General features: G+C 42.7%; 1 protein-coding gene across 2 annotated transcripts; it reads right to left on the bottom strand.

Moving 5' to 3' along the window:
- Positions 1-1,822: 1,822 nt before the first annotated feature.
- On the bottom strand, positions 1,823-26,066 carry STAM2 (signal transducing adaptor molecule 2). Of its 2 annotated transcripts, none has more exons than XM_065070200.1 (14): positions 25,907-26,066; positions 17,961-18,045; positions 15,502-15,577; positions 15,189-15,284; positions 12,296-12,442; positions 10,898-10,967; positions 9,977-10,163; positions 9,198-9,292; positions 8,409-8,491; positions 8,142-8,229; positions 7,549-7,603; positions 6,812-6,965; positions 5,164-5,333; positions 1,823-4,943 (listed from the first exon to the last, which is right to left on the bottom strand). In XM_065070200.1, the coding sequence occupies exons 1-14, from the start codon at positions 25,944-25,946 to the stop codon at positions 4,727-4,729; spliced, it is 1,563 nt and encodes a 520-aa protein (XP_064926272.1). In that variant the 5' UTR covers positions 25,947-26,066; the 3' UTR covers positions 1,823-4,726. The 2 variants fall into 2 exon arrangements, with proteins under 2 accessions (XP_064926272.1, XP_064926273.1); XM_065070201.1 differs by having other exon boundaries at positions 8,409-8,488.
- Between the last annotated feature and the right edge of the window lie 69 nt (positions 26,067-26,135).

The following is a 26,135-nucleotide window of genomic DNA, read 5'->3' as shown; positions in this document are numbered from 1 at the left end:
AAGAAGTGGAAGCAGGACCTGGATTTCCTGCTCCTGTGCTCGAACCACAAGCACATTACACCTCCCGCGGAAATGAAAAACAGCAGAAACTTGTCTTTGAACTGATCTTTTACACCACACTGACCACACACCACCGGTGCCAATGTTTCTGTCTCATCACAGACACAAACCCGATTTCTTTAAATTCCTGGGATGAAATTAGGCAGCCTGGTTTCCTCGTGGAAGATGAATGTGGGTCATGGATGCTGTAGTCTAAATTAGATTATTTTTAAATTCAGTTTAAGCATTAAGGTGGTACTGGGAAGGGTACTTTTCTTTAAACATGAATCATAATGTGGCTGAGAATGGGGCTGACACCCCCCTTTAAGATGCTCTCCAGAAAACTAATACGTCATGGTCCCACTTCAGGCAGACACAGTCACGTTTAGGTTGAGATTTGGAAATCTGAGAAATGGAAAACAAACACGCATTTGCCAGGCATTCCGTAGGTGCTTTGGCTTCGCAAGATTCAGGTTTGCAGCCTGAAGTGACCTGAAATCAACCCACTGGGTCAGTAACTCAAAAGAGCTGTAAAGAAATGATGAAATGCAGCAATTTATGTGTAAGTAACAACTAACAGAGGTGTCCTCAGGTACTTGAGGCTGCTTGCTCGTGGTTTTGCTGCCTGCTCAGGGCAGTAGCGGAGGAATCTTCAGAGCATAAGGATTTATTCTTACTTTGGGTGAGCTGGAAATCATCCTGGATCGTAGAATCATTTTGATTGGAAAAGACCCTCAAGATCATGGAGTCCAACCACAACCCACCCCTGGCACTGCCCCATGTCCTGAGAACCTCATGTCCGTCTGTCCAACCCTCCAGGGCTGGTGACTCCAGCACTGCCCTGGGCAGCCTGTTCAATGCCCCACAGCCCTTTGGGGAAGAAATTGTTTCCCAGATCCAACCTCAACCTCCCCTGGGCAACTTGAGGCCGTTTCCTCTGCTCCTGGCGCTTGTTCCTGGGGAGCAGAGCCCGACCCCCCCGGCTCCAAGCTCCTTTCAGGCAGTTCAGAGATCAGAAGGTCTCCTCTCAGCTCCTGTTCTCCAGGATCATTTGTTTAAGAGTCTCTATGAAAACCTCTAATAACCCATAAGAACCGCTGCTGTTACTCAAGACATGCAATACAATCAGATTTAAAGAACATTATGTTCGCTTTCTGCATAAACACCTTGTCGTTCGTGGCAAAGTACATCTTCATTTCTCATAAACGACTCTGTTCCCATCCCCGACTCACAGGGACGCGCAGCCGCGTCCTCTCTCCCCTCGCCAGCCCAGCTCAGCCAGAGCGCTGGGCCCCAATTAGCCGAGCTCGTTAAGGAGGTGAGATGCAGCACGGTGGTGATGAGTGCCCCAGACCCAGGGGCGCGGACACAGGACGGGGAGCGGGGCCACGGGAGTCAGCACCGGCCCCCACGCTGCAAACAGCGACTCCTGTGGGTTTTCTCTCTCCAGCAAGGACTTGACAGAGGAATCTTCACCCGTGTTTGTGAAACAAACTGTTTTATTCACACAAGGCAGCGCACACATGTTGCAGACAACTGGGTATCCTGATAAAACATTCCTTATCCTTAACGCCGCAAACTCCAGAGGGTGATTTTCTGCAAGAACCGCGATACAGCCGCTATCAGAGACAATTCACCGTAAGCCCGGTCTGCGTTCCAAGCCCTGTGCGGGAGCTCGGACCCACCACGGCCCCTTCCCTTCCCTTCCCTTCCCTTCCTCTGCCATTCTCCCCCTTCCCACCGCCCGAGTCAGCTTTGTGTCAAACGTCACTGGTAAGAGCCATGAATTCTAAAATGCTGTTTATTCATTCGACAGGTACATCACAGTGTTCGATGTAAGCAAGAGTAGTGCCTATTACTTCTTAGAAAAAGATGCATAGATAAAAATAAGAACAAGAATTCCTATCAGAAAGTAACTCCTGGCAGAGATTGCGGCTCAGCCCCGCTCCAGGGGCGGCCTGGGAATCACCGTCCCGCACCAACACCCGCGCACAAACCCCAGTGCCAAACAAACAGAACATTCCTTCGAAGGTTTTCTTGTTACAGAAACAGCCCGATTTGTTGGAACGTGGTAATTTCTGTCCCAAATGGAAGAGACGATGTGTGTGTCACAGAGCCCGAGGAAACCTGAGTCCCCAGGACGCGGCTGCGCGGGGATTTCCAGACAATCGGTGCTTCCAGCGCATTAGAACCTGGATGTTGCCACCTCATACGAGAAGAAAATAGATCTAGTAGTGATGGAACAAATATATCACAATAAAATTCTCATTATAAAGTTGCACAAATCTCTATGTTAACCCTTCGGAGTTTTATGAAACAGCAGAAGTTATCTACCGGCGATTCCTGATACAAAACAGTGGGTAGAAACCCAACGTAGAAATCTGGAGTCAGAGAAAGCCTTTGGCAGCATGGTCAGTTACAGTCAGGCCTTAAAAATAAATATGATCATGTATACAAGTATGAAGAGAAAAAACCAGATCCTATTAACACCAAAACCCTCTAAATACACTATTTTAATAATAATTAAATTATTTTACACTATCTACAAGTTGCATATCACAGAATTAGGAATACAAGAGATGAGAGAAGGACAAGTCCTGCTTTTATAAAATTTCAGGCGTTAACAGGAGGCGTATATGTAGCTGTGTAGAAAAATCTCAGACGCATGAGTATATACATTATTTATATTAAGAATGAACTGAACGGAATCAAATCACATCTGCCTAGCCAGCTCAGTTCAGGATACTCAATATTTCTGCTGGACCAAAGTTTCGAATCCAATCAAAATACCAACTTTAATCTCCGTTTACTAAGGGACGGGGAGAACGCAGATAAACGACAGCAAGGTTTAGTTTGACTACACACCACCTGCAGCAACGGGGCTGCCCCACAACGTCTCCAGACAATAAGAATTTTGAACAGCAGCACTGAAATTGATTATTCTTCTTATAGAACACAAGTTATCAAAATACTTTGGTATTGCAACATGTGCTCTTTACACTAAACTGCTTCAGGGGAAGGATAAAGAGAAACTAAAGTCATGTGGAAAGGAAAGACAAAAGCTTCCTTCCAACTGCACGGATTAAAATTTAAAACCAGGCTTAAAGAACAGGTACTGAAAGCCTTATTGCATAAGCATGAGGCTGCAAACGAATAAGGTCATGATATTAAATCACTGAATGGAGGTGGTGCTGAGTGAACGGCCGTTTCATTACTCAACAGTCTATAATGTGATAGGTCTCATTTGGCAGAAAATGCATACACCCAACATATTTATTTAGACATTTGGGAGTTTCATGCATTCATCTTTTTTTTTTTCTTCAGTGAGTTGCTTCCATTATTTCCCAATTTGAAGATGATCACTCATCATAAAATTCTTAAAATAGGTATAAATGACTATGCTAAAGTGAGTAGGTAAATAGCGATGAAACCATAAAAGAAAGACACCCCACATTCCTGGAAGGTAACTCAGCTCATCGGCTCGTCTCCACAAAGCCCAGCCATTTCAAAAAGTGCATCAGGGAAGAAAATACAGGGAATTTCAGGGAAGAAGTTCTTCGATTTCTTTTCCCAGCCACCAAATGCTGCGTTTCCACAGTTCCGAGGCAACTCCTTCTCTCCAGACACGTCTGGCATTTCCAGTGCGCCAGCGCTCCGTGTCCTGCCTGAGGCGCACAGACCCCCCGAGGCGTGAGCTCCGCCTGCACGCACAGCACATCCAACGCTCACGTTCCAAACGGGCTTCTCCGGCTGGACTCGGCGTTTATTGACACACAGAAGTGGTGGCAGCGAAAGGAAATCCAAGAGAGGCAAGAGCCCCTGGTCCCACACAGAGGATTCCTGTGCCGCTCGCTCCCCGCTGGAGAGCGAACGAGGAAGATTCTCACAGTCTTAAGAAGCTCCAAACGTTGCTGATCCCCTCTCCTTTCCCAGAAGGAACTACCATTCACTCCTTCACTTCTAAATCCAGCCGAAAAGGGAAAGAATAGATTCTGTGGAGGTTTCTGGCTGGGTACGCAGCGTGCCCGGCGTCAGCGGGCGCACCCCCGCCTGCTCACCCCGGCAGCTCCAGCTCTGCACAAAGACGCAGGCGAGTTTCAGCACGACGACACCTCTTTCTTCCAGAGAGACATCAGGAGGTCTCCACAACTTCAAAAACACCAACAGGCAGCACCGTGAAGATCTCATTTCTCCTGTTTCTGCAGGTACGTGGCCCTTGCTGTCACGGTATCAGTCGGTTTCCTCTTGCCGCTCTCCCGTGCGGTGCTGCAGAGCCGGAGGTGTCTGCGGCAGCGGGGTTCTCCAAAGCCAGCTGGACAGAAGGATTCTAGCACGACACCGGAGGAGGCAATGCGTAACGAGAGCGACACACAGCAGCAATTAAGCATCCTCAATTTTCAGCAACACATTGAAAAGAAAATGATTTTTGGACAATCTTTTAACTTAAGATTCACAAGTGGCGTTTCTCGAAAGCACTGAAATCAGGGCCCAAAGTAATCCGAAATGATTTGAAACCCCCAGCTAATCTAGTTCAAACTATCTTTACGCAAATGCTGAACAATCAGATCCAATGCACGTTCTTACTCTGCATCGCCCTAATGCCGCGATATCTGTGACAGGTATTCACAGAAATCGCTAGGTCAGGCAACCTTTACTCATTACTTCCGAACTACGAGCTGGTTTGTTTTTAGAGGAGAGGCTGTTGGTGGTAATTTGTTTGTTGCTGTAGAACGGAATGAGCAGGAACGGCCACGGGATAGCCCGGTCCTTGAGGCAAACTCGCCGTGTTGTTCTGGAAAGCCGAGGCATCCAGCGACACCCCCACGTGCTGCTGGCCGTAGGCCGACGGGAGGGCAGCGCTCTGGCTCACGTACGGCTGGTTTAACACCGAGTCCGGTCCCGGGCTGCAACAAACCGAAACACATTAACCCTGACAAGTTCATGGCTGTTCATCTGATAAGCAGATTTGCAAACGAAGGCTAAGAGGCGACCAAAAGCGACCTGTGTGTTTTCAAAACAGTATGACATCTCGTCGTAAATATCCCAAGAGCGCACAACCTCTAGACAAAGCAGCAGAATTACCGCTGGGAAGTAGGTGATTTAAGCAGTTTGCTGAAGCGTTACCTTAAATAGGCAGCTTGAGCCTGCTGAGCTGCTCCCGAAGAACTGAGAGTCTGCGGCAGAGGCCTGAGCTGCCCCATCTGCTCCGGCGCGAGGCCGTAACCCGGAGAAACGGTGACCTGCTGAACTCCCTGCACCAGGTAGTTCCCACTAGGCGGCTGTACAGGGTATGACTGTAAATAAAACACCAACACAAACCACTTTGTGCACCTCTTAATTTCATTAAAGTAGCAGCAAATATGCACGGAATGTCACTACAATGAACAGGGTTTAAAGGCTGAATGAACATCAATTTTTCCAACAAGGTTCTAAAACCAAACCATGCAACTCCTCGCAACATGTTTGAAATAGACACCCCTGTTTCAGCATAAAGTACCTGTTTTGGACGTGCACTGCGAACAAGGTCAGCGCTTAACATCTGAAAGGAGAACTGTTGTATTACAGGCAAGACATCTGCTCAGAAACCTTATTTCTTTCTCTCCGACTTGCCTTGTCTTTAAAATGTTCAATCCGTACATATTTTGATGCACAGAGCTGAGTAGGAAGATGGGCACCATACGAGATTTGTCATTTAACACATTTTGGAAATTGACACACAAGAATATTCTAAGACTATAACACAAAAGGAAAGCAAAACCTAACTTGCCTGTATTTCTGGCTTAAGATAATGGAAGCCTTTGTTCAAAATTCAGACAGAACAAGTGGTGTAACATGCTCAGGCTACAGAAGTCCGCGCTGATGAGGGGTTTGCGCTCAGCGCAGCACGGTTAACGTTATCTGCTGGTTTTCACCACTGGAAGCTGGAAACACGCATCTTGGAGGAAATAATAAACTCCAGTTGCCTTTTGGCTTAAATTACTTTTTAACCTCCAAACATAATGAATTTTCCATCGTTACCAGGAGTTAAGGACACGGAATTACTTTTAACTGACATATTTTCAGATCTAGCAGTTGCTATGGCAACTATTCTTTTCCCACGGAACAATTAACATTAAAGTAGAATTCACTTAAAGTAACAACACTCATTCGATGCTTTCTCCAAAGACGATCTTCAAAATCCCTCTTTCTCCTCCACTTTTGTTTTCTTAAAGCACGGATAGGGCGCATCAGAGATACTGTAAAACAGTTTTGAGTAACCATACCCCCTAATACAACATGTTCATTTCTTAAGGAACAAAAAGAGCTAAAAGCAGACGTGTTTCTATATTTAGAAAGGTACAGTGCGCTCGTGATTAACGCACTAATACTCCAATTCACCCCCATCCCCGCTATCCGATCAGAAGGTAACATTTTACTTTGAGGCTGAGGACGTGACTCACAGCAAGAATATCCAGCAAGCTGCCGAAACACACAATTCCAACTGTAAAGAATTAATCATGGAAGGGATCTTTTGGCGTTTTCAATCCCGTATCTTTCTGCTAAGTAGAGCAAAATTAACAACTAGACCTTATTGTACAAGCAGGTAACTGCAAAGAGAAGCACTCTGCTCTAGTGCATAAATGATCATTTACTGTAAAGGCTATAAAAAGTCGCCAGGCAATGTCAGATTGTTCGTAAGCTAGCAAGAGAGCGCACACTTCATTTTTGCTGTCATCTTTTTAAATAGAAATCTATATTAGGAAAGGCTCTATTTCCAGAAAGGGCCACTGACCTGCACCGAAACACCAGAAGATGTAGGTGGGTACTGCGCAGGGTGGTGGAGTTTGGAGTAGGCTGAATACATCGGCGTCTCATTCATCAGTTTGTTATAGAGCTCCAGAGCTTCTAGAACTTTCACATTCAATTCAGATAATTCTGAATGTTTTCTGTTTCAAAACAAATATTTGCAAACACTAAGTTTCTCTGACATCTAGATGGTAGAAAAACAAGTGCGGTTCATTGAACAGTTTTGAATATGCAAGTAAAATCAACCCTTCTGAAGTAGGTGGTCAATTTGTCACACGTCTGGAAGGAGAGTCCAAGTGGTGAACAACTATTCTGCAGCAAGACGAGCAATTCCACAGGTGTTCATTACCTTTTCACCCTCAAATAGCGCCCAGAGGCTGAGAGGAAGAGGACAGCGTTCAACAGACCTTCCTGTCACGGAGAACAGCAGCAGACTGACCGTACCAGGCTCGAGACAGATTGCGAAGGCTACAACCAAAGAGTGCGAGTATAAAACGCACCCAGTAACTCGTGCAGCAAATTCTGGAGAGCAGCAATCGAATCTGAGTACACACACTGGGGCCTGGGTACTAAGTGTTTAAAAAAATCAAGGTAGAATTGCCAAAATTCCTTTCTTGCAAGATCTTCTAGCTTGGGAGATCAAAGCACCAAAGCCAAAAAAATACAACTGCAGAATTTAAAGTAAATCATAGCGAATAAGGCAGAAGGTATGTTATGGCTCACCTATCTATCTCTTCTAGTTTTTCATCTATCATTGGACCCATCTGCTGACAAATATCTGTGAAGACAAAAATGTCAAGGTAGTCAGTGTCTTGGACAATTAAAAGCTTAAATGTTGCCAAAAACCACTTTATGCGAGTACCCTAAAATAGCCTGCGGAATTGGAGAGTGCACCTCGTTATCTTGTGTGCCCCCTTCCTCCGGCCCAAACAGGCAGGAAAAATACTGTGGATGTTCTGCTTTGTCATCCTCTTCCCTCTGCCCTCTCAAACAAGAGACGACTGATGAAACACACGGAAAACGTTGCAGTTCTGCTCGCACTGTGCAAGATCTATGACTTTCATCTCCTACTGGCATATTCAGAAATGCAAATTCCTCTGCTAAACATGGAGTTGGCTTGGCAACTATTAGAAAATGTAGAGTTACACATATAGCCTCATGCTCCCACTGCGAAATAAGCTGTTCTACCGCACGCTATTAGTACAGACCACAGTTTCTCGAAGCTTAAAATAAATGCAAAAGAATTACCAGCTCAATCCACAAAGGGTAATTGTGAGAAGAAATACAAAAACTAGCTAACTCAGTGCTCAAAGTACCTTCTGAGTCTAGAAGGTCTGGAGAATCCAGCTTTAAATCTGTAGGATCTATACTCTGAAGTACCTGCAGTGTTTTATCCATCTTATCCTGGAAGATGAAGAGAAGGTTAATCACAGTTATTTCTGATGCATGGCAGAGACTGCTTTAATTTTCAAATTTAAAAAGTTCTTTTATTAAAAGAGTTATCTGCTACCATGCAGTAACAACAGAATGTTTCAACCAACATAAAACCTCAGCAGCTTTTTGTACTGAAAGGGGCTGCATACCTCATCTATATAAACTGGCTCAGGTTCCGCTTTCTTGATTTCTTCTGTAGCATCCTCAGGAACAGAATTTTTATCCACAGTTGCTGAAAGAACAAACATTAGTTTATTTTCTGCAGCTGTGTTACTACGCTAACTTAAACCAGACATTTTCTCCTTGCTTGCCATCGGTCCCTTAAATCAGGGAGAAAGTGCGGTAAGTACTTTCCACGGCGATGCACCCAGCTGCTGGGAAGGAAAAGGGGTTTGCCTAGGAAGCGTTGTGAGGAGCCGCTTCCTTCGGGCCGTTAGCATGATGGGGAACCCAGGCCCAGCGAGGGAAACACTCTTGAGTCATATCAGCATCTAAAACCACCTCCGACACAGGTACAGGGACACTCAGCCAACTCGGAAGCATTATTTTGGAGTCATGAGCATGAATAAAACCAACAATGTGACTCATGCAAACCACCCACATGGGTATGAACGTTGTTCTACACTAGGTCTGGGGTCTGAAAAGAGACTTGGGCATTCTAAATGGCGAGTTACTGGATTCATCTGTCACGTGTTACTGACAAAGAATTATGGCAAATTGATTTTTTTTCTAACACGAAAACAACTTAGAAGATAGAAATTGTTAAATGAGCTACAGCAGTGGTACATGCTTGCTCGTTTGAAACAAGGGTAGGATTTCTCTCTCAATTCTTTCCTTGGGCTGATTTCAGGAAATTATATTGCTGACGGGCTAATTAGTAGTTCCACAATAAGCTCATCTTTGTAAAATAATCTGTCAGCTTTTAGTGGCAAACTTACCTGCCTCGGGTTCCACAGTTAAGTCAGAAGTCACAAAGTTTGATGGAAACAGCCCCACTCCTCTATGGTTTTCACCTTTCCACCAATTGGCATCACTGGGAAATAAAGCTGTGTTACAAAACTCCGAACATTAACGCTCAGTGTCAGCAACATCTTTTGCATTTTTGACAGAAAACCTGTGATATCTAATACGCTGTTTCCCTGTGTATCCACTAACAAAGGCAAAGAAGGACGTTTACAGAGATTAGGTTTACAAGAAGTACATGAGTGGGGACTAACATTAGAAATAGAATTGATCTGTCACAGTCTATTAAATTAGAACAGCATTAGCAGGGAAGAAGTTCTGCTTCTTAGCTGTCATTGGGGCAACAACAATCATTATCTTAAGTATTTTTTCTTCAGTTTTATTCTTAGTAAATGTGATGCCTGATAGTCAGAGATTTAACGATTTCTGTAAGCAGCTGGAATTTAGCACTGTAATGAGTACATATATCCTTATGACATATGTTACAACTAACATTTATCTTAAAAACCACAAAACAAATTGGACCCACACCACAGAATGAAATACCCAACATAACACAGTGAGCATGGTCCTGCACCAAACATGACTTGAAGTCAAAAACTCAGGGTGTGGAAAGAACAGTGGAAGAAAAAGCTATTTGAGGGAGGCCAGACTGACAGTATACATTTCTGTACACAGCATCAGAGGAAGAATTTGCTATCTTAAGAAAATAACAGTCGTGGAATAAAGACACCTTAATTGGAGTACATTATACCTGTCATCCAAAACAAAAATAATTTCTCCACTTTTAAAGGTGAGCTCATTGTCCTCGACAGCTTCAAAGTCATACAGAGCTCGCACCTTCCTCGAGTTCTGATTGCTTTGCTGAATTTCTGCAGATGGGTACAAGGATTTAGTTTCCATTTGTTGCTGCTTCTGCTCTTGCAAAGATAATTCGATAGCTACAATTAGGGGGGAAAAAATAGTATATTTGATCCCTGTATACAAATGCAGTTTGCTTTCCTAGTAAAAATAAATGGAAAATTGTTTATTGTTACATGATAAACTTGATCTGTATCTGCTAGTCTAGTATTTTAAATTTAAAATCTTTGCTCCAAACTACTATTTCGCATTTCGACAGCTTTGCAATAGAACAACAGTATGTAATCATGCACACGTTATGAAACATTTCAAAAGCCCTCTGCTTTTCACGGTACAGCCCACTACTGAAGCTGTGCACACACCGCTAACGTCAGTAGCGTCTTAGCATCATTAGCAATACTGATCAATGCTTCGCTACGACAGCTGAACAACAGTAGCTATATCGGAGAAAGAGGAGAAAGAATACAACAGTTTTTTAAAGCATCAAGATGAAGGGCAAAGTGAAACGTGTGGGTGCAGAAGGGAAGAGAGCGAGCTCCGTGGAGAGAAAGCACTCACGGAACAGCGCTAAGGGCTGCGTGATGGGGAAGAACACGTCTTACCCCAAGTCCTCAAATACACCTCACCCCAAATCCTCATCCACGAGGAAAAAGCCTTCGCCCCATTTTGAATGACACAGCATATTAGTCGCCAACCTGCTGTGCCCTTGTTTTCCACTGTACGCAACCGCAGAGAGCACAACTGCCTATTTCTGTGCATGTTACCAACACTTGTAGTGCACAAGTCCAACCCAAGGCTGCGACCAGCAATTTACCTTTAGCTATATCCTCATCTTCTTTGTTCTTACTTAATGATGACCCATTCTTAGCAGTATTTGTGGTAGCCTGCAAATATATTAACAACAGCTTAAGTTCCGATTACAAAGGAAAAAGAAAGCTCTGTAACTATGTACTTAGCAACAAGTTGCTCCTGGTTAACTGGTGACTGTAGCATTTCCTTACTGAATCAAGATTGCCTCAGGAAGAAAATACTACCACTTTTCAGTATCTCAGCCGGGTTTTATTTTGTTTTCAGCAAGGAGCAAAGTAAAATAAGTAGTCAGATGTAATTTAAACAGCTGATCTCACTTTAATAAATGAGACAAAAATAATTATTTAAGTGAGACTACTCATTTAAGTGACCACTCCTTCCACCTTTGTCCTCCACCCCACCCTTCGAGTGCACCAGATACAAAGAAACCTCGGCTTTGCTTGTTTGAAGCGGAGTGTGCAAGATAAAAACATCAAGATGTCATTTGATACGTATTTGTAGGAAAGGAAGCATAGCTGGTTGCCAGTACTCTAGATCTTCCATGTTCCTGCCATATGTTTTAACACATATCCTAGATTTAGAAGTGAAAACATCTTTGTGGAGGAAGGAAAGATTGTAAAAGTAAAAAAATCCCCTCTGTATTTAATACAGAGAAAAGTAAACTTCGTGTTAGGAATACATAATAGAAGCTGCAGTTCTAGTTTTCAGGACTGATCCTCACCCAACTCATATTTAATATGAAAATATTTAGAAGCATAAATAAAGCACAGGAAAAAACCCAAATCACCTGTGATTCTATCTGCCAGCTACAAGATAAAGCATAATATGCCACCAGAAGTAAAATACAAAGGGTGAGCCTTGATTTTTGATTGGAGCTCCCCACCCCGCAGAGCCAGGACAGTTCCTGACACAGATGGGTCACTGCATGAACAGGGGACTCAGAAAAGGAAAGCACAGCACAGGTCATCTGCAAAAATGTCTCTGCTCCAGATACTGCCCTTTGTTTTGTGAGGCTCTGTGAAGAAAAATGAGTGTATGCGCTCCAAGTCAGCAATTAAAGCCATGAAACGCCAAGTACAAAGTGTGGGCGTAGAATTGCTTCGATTTAAGGTGGTGACAGCTCAATGACGCTCTAAGAACGATTGGAAGGAGGATCTAAAACGAAACGACTCATAAGGGCATCATGAAATAGCCTTTAGTCTGTTCTTGTTCTAAGGCAGGCAACGACACAAAAAAGCTGAACAAACAGAAAAGCACCTCGGCATAAGGAGGCAACCAAACCAGAACAAGGATCCTACTCTCCTCTATCAAAAGCACAGAGCTCATTTGGACAGCTTTTAATTCTGTTCGCTGCTGGGAACAGCGAACTCGACAGCACCGTGTATCCCAAATCAGCTCTTACCTGCGATCCAGCTGCAGGAAAAGTGACGCCTTCTTCTTTTAAAGATTTAATAGTTGCGGATATTAAACTACACTGCGGGTCTTTCTGAAATTCTTCTGACCATTCCACCATTAGAGTTTTGAGCTTTTCGGACACTTTTGGATGAGCCTAGAAGACAAAAATTGCAAAGAAAGGGAGGCTTGAACCTCAGAATGAACAGGAAGACTTGTGCCCTCTCAGTAAAACTTTGTGACCGAAACCACTTTGCTGGAAATATCCTTAATAATTAATAATTGTCTTGATTAAGGAAATTTGGAAAACAGAGCCTAGAATATATCGTCTTTTATGCACTGATTCTGATATTGCAGATAACAGGCTGAGGTTCTGGAGCATCAGCCTTTCACTGGAAAGCTGGCACAGCAGTTTCCAACACCATAACCCCAGAGCCACAACAGACCTCAGCTAGTTCAGGTTTCCCTGACTCTGCCAACCAAGCAGTTATTTTAAATCAGGGCTCCTCCAACCCTTACAGCAAACCTCTGAGGCCAATTCTGTCCCACAGCCAGAGCTTAGATCTCACAGGCAGCTCACCTACCTGTACTGCTGGTATTTTAGTGGAATCCAATTCAGGTGGTTAAGGAAAAAGACTGACAAACTTGTTGCATTTTCAAATGTTAGCCATGTTTCCACCTCAATAGTTTTGGAGAACTTCAGGCTACCACACTTACCCCAAAACTTGTCTGCATCTCTATGTTAGTCACCCTCCATTTTTACCTCAATTTTCTTTTTGTTACCTCTAAGTTATGTTGTCATTCCCCTCCCAACCACAGAAGTTGGTCTAATACAAGATACTGTCTTTCCCTATCTTTTATGACCTTTGCTGTCTTCTCAGAAGCCAGAACATATTCTCTCTTTGACTTTTCAGGTGACGGGATCTCATAAAAACCTGACCTTTGTAACATATGTATATACAGAGACGGATGGATGTCTCCTTGATGCAGATTGTCTCACGAAAAGGAATTAGATATTATATACAGAGCTACCCAGCTACCCAGCTCATGGGACAGTTTATACTACTAGCTCCTGAATTAGGAACTGAGGTGCAGGGTCACAATCTGGAAAAGGAAGATTTTTTTTTTTGGAGTGAGCGCAAACCGAGATCAAATTCATGCTCAGCAGCAATTCCTCTGGCTCCCACATTCCTCTCCAGCTCCCCTTCCTCCACCCTCACCCACAGGATTTACGGCTCCTCTGGGTTCCCACAGGACCCCTGATTTCATTTAACACTGCACATTTCATGCGCTAACAACCTCACCCAAAGTGATAATCCACCTTCAGAAAAGCAGGTCAGAGTCATGTATCACTCTGCCGTATGGCTAAAGAATACCCTGCAGAGTACACCTCAGTCATGCTCAACATCAGCTGCTGTTAATCCTGGAATCATGTAACAGCCATAAAAAATTTATTGGAGCAAAAAGAGCAGCTCTTCAATAAAGCAGGTAATATATGTGAAGGTCATGCCAACACTACGAGGGGAAAACGCGGAGCAAAGCACTTCAGACTCCATACACTTTCTGGTTTGGCTGATGGTTGACAAAAAGACTATAGTCTGAACCCAAAGCATCCAAACGAACCTCAAAATAAGGGTGAACAAGGGTTGTGGGGCTGCTGGGCTCACCTACCTCTGCTTCATCTGGCCTGTCAGGATAAGAGCCTGGGACTGCACGAATGCAGGGCAGGGCCCAGATTGCTCGTTTGAGCGTAATTCAGATCACACCGAGCCTGCACCTCACGTGCAAACATACACTGAACAGCGAGAATGGTGACAAGTTTGGGCTCGAGCACACATTTAATTGAAAGAAGAGACGTAGTTTGATAGGCTCAGCATGGGCACAAAGGCATTTGTTACACTTGTCTGAACTGATTTTCTTTTGGAGAAAACAGAGAGAGCACAATTTTATTTGCCCTCTGAAGATTATTCCTAAGTGGGCCAGGAATGGGGGTAAAACATGACTATCTCCCAACAACAAAACAAATTATGCTCCAGCAGACCATTCTTCAGTGGGGTTAAAGGTTTGTTTTTACATCCACAAGTGCTCTCAGATGATGAAGGTCAACGTTCTATTTCAGAATGGACCATGGTTAATGAGAACAAAGGGGAGGACTTTAAGACCTATTTTTCCATACAAAGCGAGAAACAGAAGAGCTGTGAACTCATTTTGCTTCCCAGCAATTTTATTAGTTTCCTTAATTGCTTTGCTCCACCTCTGATGTTTCCAGGCCTTCCATATATCTGAAGACTAACTTCTTTTTAACCCATTAGCCATTTTTGTCTTCAGCTGGAGCTGTTTCTGCTTATTCAGTTGATTACATCCAGATTCAGATCCCATCGGCTGCCTGACCCCAACTACTTAGGTCTTCCTGTCTTGGTTACCTCCTCATTCAGCATCTGAGAATCTCTGGAAACTACTAAGGTTGTCTGAAGACTTCATCCTTTTCCTTGGATAAACATAGTTTAACTTTCTCACAGTTTTCCCTTCACACTTGAGCTCATGAATTTCTTTCAAATCAAATAAAAACTCTCTTCAAGAAAAGCTGCCTTCACCATTATCAAATTAATTGAGCTTAGCAAGAGTCACAAATTTTAATTAAAATTGCTCATGTAATGTTGTAAAAATGTGGAGTAGGTATTATCAGCCTGTCACTTCTTTAATACATTATATTTTATCAGTAAAATGAAAATACATTTATTTCAGTGATAAAACAAACAGCCAGCAGTATCTGCAGCTGCACCAAAACTAGAAAATACATATTAACTGGAACATTAGCTTTGCCAATTCTTTGCTATGCTGAGACAAAGCAAAAGAATTACCACAATAATTCTCCCCCACTACATAAAGTTATAAAAAATTACCTTATTTATTATAGCTCGAGCTTCACTCGCAAAATCACGAGAACATACTTCTAAGTGAAATATTCTTCCACAGTTTGATACGCAGGCTCCTAAAAGCTGACGACAGAAATGTAATTGTGGAAATGTATGACAACAATGAAAATAATAATAAAAGTACACATAAAAACCCTTAAATTTAATCCTCTGTTCAGCACGCACACTCTTACTGACTTCTACCAAACATATATAAAGGTATTAATTAATCAGTACACATTTAAAAGCTGCATTGCATAAAAGAATACGAAGTCTTTGAAAATAGCGATAGTCTACTCACTGTAAGTGCTTGCAGAGCCACGTGGGGAACTTTATGGTTTACTCTCTTCATGATGGCTTTAAGGCAATCTTTTGCTCTGGAAAGGGAATCAAGAAACTATCAGTGGTCAATGTGACTGCCAGGGTCTGCGGAACGAATGACAGCAGATACCCAAGTTGGTAAGCAAACAAAACCAGGTCTATTGAAAAAAAAGGTAACCTAATATAAAATTTTCCCAGAGCTATCCTGGAAAAAACATTGAACAACTTGTTTGTTCTTATACCTATTTTGGATTGGAGAAGACTCCATTTTTACAATGGCAGTTTGTATTAATTTCCATAAAGCTGCTGACAGATCATAAAGGGAGCGATTGCCATTAAGTTCAGAAAATGGATTTGGAACAGACAATGAAAGAAACGTCTACATAAAAAAAAAAAACAACACCCAAGGAGCAGTGATGATGAAATAAATGGTAGTTTTACTGGCGACTGTAAAGGGTCTCTATGGATTTAAAACTTAAAAGTCGTCCTCACAGGCTGTCAGCTCTTGGATCCCATTTTCCAGACACTAAGGACACATTAATGATGGTATCATTTGTTTCAGCAAAATCCGAAATAAGCACAGAAGAACGACAAAATGACCAGCACTCCAAATGTTACTGCAGGACAGAGAACTGATGCAGTATCTTCACAACTGATACCACTTGCAGTACACTGGAGCCACTGTTATCAAGCACAGAAACAGCTCCATGAGGCTGCATTTCTCCATGTCGCCCAGCAGAGCCCGAGCAGAAATGAAACCAAAACTGTTTCACTAGTCATGTTAAAAAAAACATGTTTGTTTCAATGTTTTGTTTCCAAAGATCTGTGTTTCAACCTGTGTGTACCGGAAATTGCATCTATATTCACATTTTGGTTTAGAGCAGTAGTCTGGTGTGGAAACCAATTTTCTGATCATTCCCACGTGTTGCACGTGAAGTTCACAGTGGAGTTTTGTGCAGGCAAATTAACTTCCCTTTGGAAGAAAGTAAGAGAGAAGCTCCTCTGCACACACCACGTGTGCTCCAACCTCTCAGGCAGCCACCAGAGTCAGAGACACTGCCAGGATCTGCAAATTTGCACCAACGCTGGTGTGGGTATCGAGGGTAGGAGAAGGGACGGGGAAAAAAGGAAATGAAACACCATGAGCTGCAGATGGGATGGATGCAGTGGAGTGGCTTCACACCAACTGCTCTGCTTTACTGCTGCAGCCCTACTGTTCCCTCTAGCCTGAGAAATGTGGGTTTGGTCCTAACACTGAGTATGTCTGGTCATAGTTAACATGCAAACAACCCAACAAAGTCAACATACTTGTTGTTAAGCTATATATTTACATAAAGATAGATTTCTATTGATTTCTATTACTTTCAGAAGATGGCCCTTAGTGAAGGGCCGAAGGGAAGCAAACTACACAAAACTGAAGTAAAATAGGCATTTAAAATTAAGATTTTAGGATTTCATAGTATATTAAAAATACACTAACTTTCAATCACATATTTTATATATATAGTTATGTATTTTACATGTGTAATAAAAAAAAAAATCTCCCCTCATCCAAACCCAGTAGATTTAAACCAGCTCCCTCTATAAAATTCTTTTGGCACAAAAAAGACAACTGATTTTTCACAAAGGACTCAAAGGACATTCTACAGTTTTTTTCTACAGATTGCCAGGTTGAATACGTTTGCTATTGGGGAGGTAATTCATTTAAAGACAAAACAAAACCAACCAAACACAAAAACCACAACCAAACAAAAACCCAACCCAAATCTTTCTCAGTGTAGTAATCTTACATGTCACATCACTGATAAAAATTCTAAGATCACTTAAGAATTCAGCCTATGCACTAATTTGGGTTTACTCCAAAATTTAAAACACGTTATCACTCAAAAAGATGACCCTAAAATGCAACAAGTACTTTTGGCCATGATGGGATCACTGAACTACTACCTATGTTCCAGCACTGCCGCTCAGGCTAAACTGATTCAAACTGATCTGTGTTTTGATCCTCATTTTCTTCCCTTTTCTCCTCCATCAGCCTCATTCTTCCTAATGAACAAACACGGACAGATTTCCCATTGTAAATAGCTAACTGTCCCTGCTAGATAATTTTCTGCCAAGAAACGAGTTCACTTTTTCCTACTGGCACAGTTGCTTCTCAAAATTTATGCCAGATCATTAAATATGGATAACTTGGTCTACTGTGCAAAACTCCATAAAAACTGGAACGCACTCAGCATGTACAAATTGCTCTACTAGAAATCCTGCTGGAACACTTCTTTCAAAGAATTTTAAAGCCAACTATATGTATTTGTAGAGCTTGCAGAAGTGTCATATTGGCAGCACTTTTTGCATAGCTGATTGAGAGATGCTCTCTCTGACACAGAATTCTTCTCCACATGAACACAAAATTACGTGTTGTAGCGCTGAGATACACCTTACCCATTAGGAGTACTTCCAACTTTGTCACATATGTCCATAATAAGACCCCAGTCCTCGCTGGTGTTATATTCATTTGTAGCTTTTTCTGTAAAGAAAAACAAGATTGGTTAAGTGTGATTCCCTATCAAGCTCCAACTCAATAAATGCTGTCTCAGCCACACTAAAAAGGAGACTCCGCGTACAAAAGGCTGAGAAGCAGCGCCTTCTACAGATTAGCACTAATCCCTGCTAGTTTGTAAAGTGTTAGGTGCAGGTTTCAGCACTGGACTTGCAGATGTGAGAAGTATTTAAAAGTTCCAGAAACTGGAACAACAAAGTGTAATGTAAATGAGAAAAAGAAATTGCTTCTGTACAGCTTGTTTGGCTGCTCCAGGTGTAAGTCACAGCCCCAGCTGAGCGTTTGCTCAAGGTCTTCTAACATTTGTATGCCATTAAATACTTCACATGGATGTTCCAAGAAACAAACAAACCCCCCCTCTTTAGGACTCTAAAGAAAAGCCATCTCCTCATTCAACACACTTAGTAATTCTTTTTCTACTAGATTTTTCAGAAAATCTAAATGCCACAGGAAGTGTTGAGAAAAATAAATGGCATGAAAGGATTAGTAAAAACCACAGAAACAGGCAACAAAACCAGACTGCTCTATTAAGAGAATGTAGCCCTAATTAATATTTGCAGCATATCATTCTATGTATTAACTGATAAGGCTTAACGTTATTTATTTGTGCTTTCAACTTTTTATTAGAGCCATATTATTTTAATCAAATGTAAATATTGCAGTTCTATTAAAATAGCTTGGAAACAGCAAACCAATTATTTTATACATTGCGTTTTCTGCCTTAGGATTTAATTCTAACCTACTAATTTAATATTTTAACTAAATTCAAAGATAAGTCATTTTAGATTTGTACATTATATTTTAATCCCATTGGAATGCACTTCAAAATCATGGCAATATCACAATTGCTGTTCCACAGAATTTTATTTCTGTAAGAGAAACCACTAAATCCCTTGAGGACCGAGCATTTTAAAGATTATTTAGTAGATTAAAGCAGAACATAATGGTCACTCACTAATAACGCGACAGTGTTCTGTGAGAGCAGCTGTTCCAAAATGACAAGGTTTGCTGTCAGCAACACTACCGCAGGATAAACCAAATTTCATGTGTGCAATTAAGCATCTTCTCTGATAATCAGCTTCACCACTTAGTTTTGCAGTCAGAAGTCGCGACAATGCTGGGGCTGTTTCAGCAGAATGGCTTCCACAAAGAAAACGCCAGCATAGCACCCACAATGCCCTCAAAGCGCTCTTGTTACACGTGTAAACAGACCAAGAAGGAGGAATGGGAATTCGCAATTTTGGCCATGGGTTACCTTCCCGAGCTAGACTAACAAAGGAAGCAAATATTGAGTTGAAAGGCTGTTTCTACAGCACAAAGCTTAAAAACTTACCCAGAAAGGATATAATTGTTAAATTTTCTCGTAAGTGCATCAATATTTTTAGGACACTAGCACAGAATTCATTGCTTGTTCTTGAAAAAAAAAATGAGTGCCTGTAATTCTGAACACTTCTGAACAACCACGGAAGAGCAGCACAATGCGATGTTTGCTACAGACGACGTCAGCCCGGTGTTTCCTACAAAGTTCTGCCAGCTAAAGCTGCTTTCAAAAGCACCGCCTTGCACATCTCCAATACAGGCGGGCACGACTGGTGAAGCGATTCTCGGACAGGTCTTGTCACACCCATCACCTCTGTTTCTCATTTCATATGCTCCAAAATCTCAAATCCAGACCTCTGAACTTCCCTTTTCCCCTACTAATCTCCTTTTGAAATGGGAAACAAATGAAATCAGGTAACTGATTTGTGGAGAAGATATTTAAAACAACATAACTGCATCCACAAAATACATCTGAGATGCTTTGAGGGGATACGCCTAACTGATTGGCTAGTAGAAAGCACTTTCTTCTAAAGTACTACAGCAAAGACACAAACTGAAATAGATACTTGGACATAAAAACATGTAAGAAATGTAATATTACTTTGATTGTTAACAGGCCAGCCAAATGCAAGCTTGTAAACTGACCCTGCTGTGTAAACACTGCAAAACCACCTGGCTTTGTACACGCTGTCATGCAAATCCAAAAAGAGAGACCTCCCCCCCAAAGTCTGACAAGGAGGAGGGTAAGGGAGTTGGCCTGTGGGGCTCCAGCTCTCCTCCCCTTGTGGTGTTGGTTCCACGGGCACAGGGGTCACTTCTGTCCCCTACAAACGACCCAAAAGCAGTTGCCAGAGTATGTATTGAATTATTCCTGGGCACTTACTTGCTCCTCTTGTATCTACATGGCCCGTTTTAGGAGCAGACGTGGTTCCACTGTGAATATGAAGGCTGTCCTACGGCAAATTCTTACAGCTTTTGAGGTTTTCTTCCCTGCCAGCATGACGAATTTAACAGCATCTGTTTTTTTGCTTAACATGAGCTCCAGCTGAAGAACAATCTTGAAGGATAACTACTTCACAGATGCTGAGATGTGGACTTTGATCAGAAGAAACAGATGTGGGAGGATGCACTTTCTGAGATGTTTTCAGTGCCAAGAGAATAAAAACTACTAAAAAATGCTATGACTTATACTCTGTAGTCCTCTGATCAATGAAGGAACACTAGGCTTGAGCTTACTTTTATAGAAATAACAATAAAAGCAAAATATGCTTCTTTTTATCGCTGCTTGGTATATTTTTAAAAACCCGTAAAGAATTAAACCCACAATTAATCATTTTTAACTGGATCAGTTCCCTGATCTGATTTGCCATGCAGCTGCACACAAAACTATGCCAACACACGAGAGGGGATAGCACTAAAACGAGCAGCTGGGAACGGGATGGGAACTGTTTACTGCTATCTCTGCCAAAAGAAGAAAAGCTTGTCAAGCTACTGCCTTAAAACACTGCCACCAGCTCTTCCAGAAGAGAAAGTGCCGCTTTACCACTGCATGCTAAAGTCAAGTTTTTCAGGACTGTCCTTCTACCACACAACATCCAAAAGATGAGCTGAACGTCACCATTTCCAGCCCAACCACACCAGTTCTTTTCCCCTTTTTTTATAAGAAAGGGATTGGTAATAACAGGAACAAGACCCAAAGACAGGAAAAAAAAATACTATGCAGACTGCAACCGGGCAACACGTGGCAATCCTCAAAAGCCTCCCTGTTTACATCTTTTCAAACATCAGGTCCTCTGTCTCTAAAGATCCTGGCACGATGTCAAAGTGTCCCAGATCTGCGTTCAACATTAAGTGCGTGACTGCACGTTCGCCCTCCCAGGCCTGGGGACACCCGGCGGAGCTCGCGGCCTCCCCACCGGCAAGAAGCGAGGAAAACAGCTCGAGCAACCGGGGGAATCTCGCAAGGAAAAGAAAGGGAACTGCGGGAACCTCCCAGCCCCCAGAATTCTCCAGGCACAACATGGGCACCCCAAAAGTTCTGCAGAAATCTCCACCAAGGTAACCAATGTGATGCTTTGATTATTACAAAAAGTATCTCACCCTGTTACACAACACAAATCTCTCACGGACCGCTTCTGCTGGAAATCTATATCCCATTTAACATTGGCATTTGAGACCGACCCAGTGAAAGCAGCAAAGCTCCACCTCATGCTGCCTGGCACACATGACTTTCAAACTTGCAAAATATCTTGTTATTTCAGTCCTGAATTCCCTTGAGCCAGGCTTGCCAACAATGCCAAATAACATGTCAAAGAAAATAAAAATATTCAAACATAACTTTTGTATTTTTCCACCTGTGTCAATTCTTATGCAAGAAACAGAGAGAAAACAAGCGCTCAAGCACTGGCTTGGCACAGAAAACTTTTCAATTTGATATGGCATTTGCTAAAGACTGATCACTAAAATAAAAAGTTTCTAGACACTGTTTTGCCCCTCAAATCTTGTCTGCACGTAAATATTTCAATTTTTACACTGAGCCATTCTAAGTATGTAAAAACAGAGTTCATGTATGAAAAACTAATAGCAATAAAAAAAAATTGGCGACTACTCCAGATTGCCGTTTTTCAGAAGATAAAGTAGAACCACATGGATGAAAACCAGAAATTTAATCCCACACACACCTTCATTTGTTTACTTTGCCTTTGTATAGCCAAATTAGAAAATTCTAGCTTTGATTTAATTAGTAATTATAGACACGATGACATTGCAGTCACATGACTTTCATTTCCAGTACCACTGCGTGGTCCACTTGGTCCTTGCTGAAAAGGCAACACCACTTGTAATGATCTCAGGTAGCAGCTAAACCCTACTCACCTCACTCGGAATATTACATACTCAAAACATTGGATCAAAATGGAATAGTAAATTTTCATAATGTACACCCAGTTCACTGAGAAGGCCTTTTAAGACACAATTTTTGCTTAAAAAGTGCAACTGACATTTTGTTTCATTGAGTCAATCGGCCAATAACCTGAAAAGTAAACAATTCCATTTGTCAGACAACCTGTGAACTATAAGAAAAACATCAAAAAGACCAGGGAGGGATTAACAGAGACTTGTACTCTAGAGCCTGGAAAGCACAAAAATCAACGTTACCAACAGTCACGTGTTATACAACAAAACTTCTCTCGTAATATAACAAAAATGTGAGGCTATGATATGCTAAAAAATAATCAAGGCACAGCTGGGGTAGCAAAACAGTAATAATCTCAAAACTTAGAAAGAAATGCAACAAAATTGCAGGCACAGAATTTAGGAATTTTAATCAGTCAAATCAAGGTAAAGCCATGGACTCAAGACTGGAAAACATTGTCCCGACATTAAAAAAAAAAAAAGTCCAAGCAACAGCCAAAATAAACCCCATTTAGCTTGTCCTCAAATATGTGCAAGACTTCAGACCAACCATTGAAGACAAGAATTATTACAGACTGAGAAACGAAGGGGAAATACGGTGAATTATAACAGGAAGCAGCTGCTCTTCTAAGCAAGGACATCTTTTCAAAGGCTGATCTAATGAGGGTGGGCAGCATTTACTCCTCAAATGCCTCAAGAAAACAGTCTTGAAATCAATATTAATATATCCCAGCTGACACTGAGAGCAAGGGTAAGGGTCTTAGAGGAAAACTAGCAGGGAGTTGGAAGGTATCCTCAATAAAAGCAAAGGCTAAAATATAATGTAAGGGGAAATGTAAACCATTGCAAACTTGATTAGGTAGAAATACGTAACAGTTACAAGGAAAAAATGCAAATTCACACAAAGTCAACAAAAGATTCTCTTAGAAACTAAGTGCTCAGCAGTTGGAAACAAGAGGAGAACGACGAGTACGCTAAGTTCTAGCACAAGGGGACACGGGCCACAAAGGTAAAGCAGCCCCAAAGAGGCAAATACAGTCCTAGAATGAAAAACGCCAGGTAAACATTTCAGCAAAGCGCAAGGAAACATGAAACGCTATCAAACGAGCTATCAGCAATCCACGATACAGTGTACAATTCTGGATGCCAGTCAAACTCCTACTCCCTTGATCATGTCAACAATCTCCCAAAAGAAGGCTAACTAAACAAAAGATGAAAGGGAGCAGGCTTGCTCTCTATTGAAGGAGCAACTACTGAAGAGATGAAGGTTATTTAAGAGGAAGGACAACGCTGGGAAAACAGCAAGTGCATGTGAACTAACTAGGAATAGATTTAGACAGGAAATTAAAAAGCTTCTCAGACTCCAAAGAAGTGAAGTTTTGGGTTATTCTCTCAGTAAGAACAGATGAAAGAAACTACGCTCCTCTAAAACACTATTTCATAGGTTACTCGTGTGACACTGCAACTATATACAAAGCAACCGAAACAGATGTCGAGGAATTAAGACTTTGCGCAGCTCTGCTCAAAGCAAACACATGGGTTTAGAACCAAGAAAGCAAAAGCAGCTGTGGCAAAGCAAAAGTGTGTCTATCTACATTTTCTAAAGGTGTCCCAAGAAAAGGGCAGCACTAGATGTGTGGTCTGAAGGGAGCTGGATCAACCTCACTGCTGGCTGCTGACAAAAGCGGGTCCCGTTCTTTCCGTCAACCTTCGCAGGGTTCTCCTGCTCCTCTTCTTCTCTACCACTTCCCAGCCTTTGCTGAGCTGACTCAAGTCACCAAACTTCCAAACTCACCAGCTGCATAGATAATCCAGTCCACCAACCAAACACTTTCTTCTGTCAAATGAGTTTTCTGCCAAAAAGATTTGAATTAGCTCAACAATGAATCAAAAAAAGTAAACCTGGGTGGATGGGATGGAAAAGGATTTCCCCAGTCGTGTCAGGTCAGCAGCTGGGCTCAACTATTTTCTTGGTATGTACCTTTTTTTTTAAAATGAAAAAGACAACAAAATGTAAAAACGTTAAATCTTGACGGGTGCATATGAAAAGCACGAAAAGCCACTCATGTAAATACTGCAAGTTAAAGCACGGCTCAACCGTATTTGACAATTTGATGCTCTGGATAGTCTAATTTACCATGGAATAATAATTAAAAAAACCCCACAACCTCTTAATGGCAACAGATTTTCCCTGGCAAGGGACCATAAGATTTAGCCTCAATAATTATTCAGTTACTATTCTGTTGCACTTGCTTAATTGTAATAAGTACAGCCAGTTACCACTCAGTATATGTAAGGCAAAATTTAAGAAATCGCAAGTCAACAGAGTGCCGCTTTTGCAATACTATAGTCTTGAAGCATTTAGACCTGTCAAAGAATTCTGCATGGCTGTGAGTCCCCAGTTCACAGTGTCTCCACTTGGGCAAACACATTCATTAGAGCCCTGTGAAAGATAAGACTGGCAAAACACACATAAAACTCCACAAGGTATTTGAAATAACTGGACTATGAGCAGCTGGTCTGGCAAGTTTCTACTTTCATTTCAATCATAGGTCAATGTTAAAAATGGTTTGTGAGAAGAAAGAGAATGATTTTGCCACACAAACTTTGCAGACACATTAAGAAAATGCTGCAACTTAACAAAAGAGAGATGGCGTGGTAATAGGAGCACTCACAAGGACCTCTTCCATCTGTATAAATCGCAGCCCTGACAAAAATCCCAAGAATGTTGAATTCTTCTCTGACCTAAAATTCCAGTATAACAAGAAATGGAAATCTGACTCTGGCATCCAGATTAATTTAATTGCTTTTTCCAGTGCTTTGATCCAGAACAGGCACCAAAAAAAAAAAAAAAAAAAGGCAAAAAAATCCCTAATAAAGCAACATGCAGAACAAGTTTAATGCTCAAGAAAGCACAAGACTGAGCAGAAGCACAAAACAACTGAGTCATCTTCATCCTGCCAATGGCACAACTCTGGCCAAAGTTGCCTCATGGTTTTGTAATGGGAAGAAACATCAGCTCAGGTTTAACTTCACACCCCCAAATCAGTGCCAGGTGCTGAAAGAGGCATAAAATTGGGTTGCTATGGTCATTGACAGCATTGCTTTTCACTCTTCTACACCAAAATGAGCAGCTTTACAGACCACCTCACTCCAGGGAACCCCAGCGTGACGGGCAGGAGGTGACAGACACCCCAAAGACATGTCACAGCTGGAGAACTTCACGAGTTACAGCACGACTGGCCACAAAACACTTCCTCAAATGGCAGAGCGCTCCACGGCACCGCCAGAGACCCGGGCACGGGCCCGAAATCCTGTCACAAACACCGGGTCTGTCAGGGACAAACACCGGGTCTGTCAGGGACAAACACCGGGTCTGTCAGGGACAAACACCGGGTCTGTCAGGGACAAACACCGGGTCTGTCAGGGACAAACACCGGGTGTCCCCCAACCCGAGCTCCTGTCACGAACCCTGGTGTGCTGACCCTGCAGGCCCGGCACCGCGGCCTTCCGCCGCCGGCGCTGTGTCCCTCAGGAGCCCGGGGCCGACCTGCCGCCCGGCCTCCCCGCGCCCCCCGCCATCCCGCTCACTCACCCACGTCCTGCTCGAAGGGGTTGGGGGCGAAGAGCGGCATCTCGGCAGCGCCAGCCGCTCACCCGCCCCTGGACCCGGACTCCCCGGCCAACGGCCGCCCGACCGGCTGCACCGCCTCACCGCCGCCTCAGGCCCCCTCCGCGGCTGCCCAGCCGCGCCTGAACGCGTGGCGGAGGAAACGCCGCCGCAGCACCGCGACGACGCGCCCGTCAGGCGGGGGGGTGCAGGG

Source organism: Columba livia, chromosome 7 (genome assembly GCF_036013475.1).
Source record: "Columba livia isolate bColLiv1 breed racing homer chromosome 7, bColLiv1.pat.W.v2, whole genome shotgun sequence".
NCBI lineage: Eukaryota > Metazoa > Chordata > Aves > Columbiformes > Columbidae > Columba > Columba livia.
The sequence above is the reverse complement of the archived record's forward strand: the minus strand, read 5'-3'. Positions and strand labels throughout refer to the sequence as shown.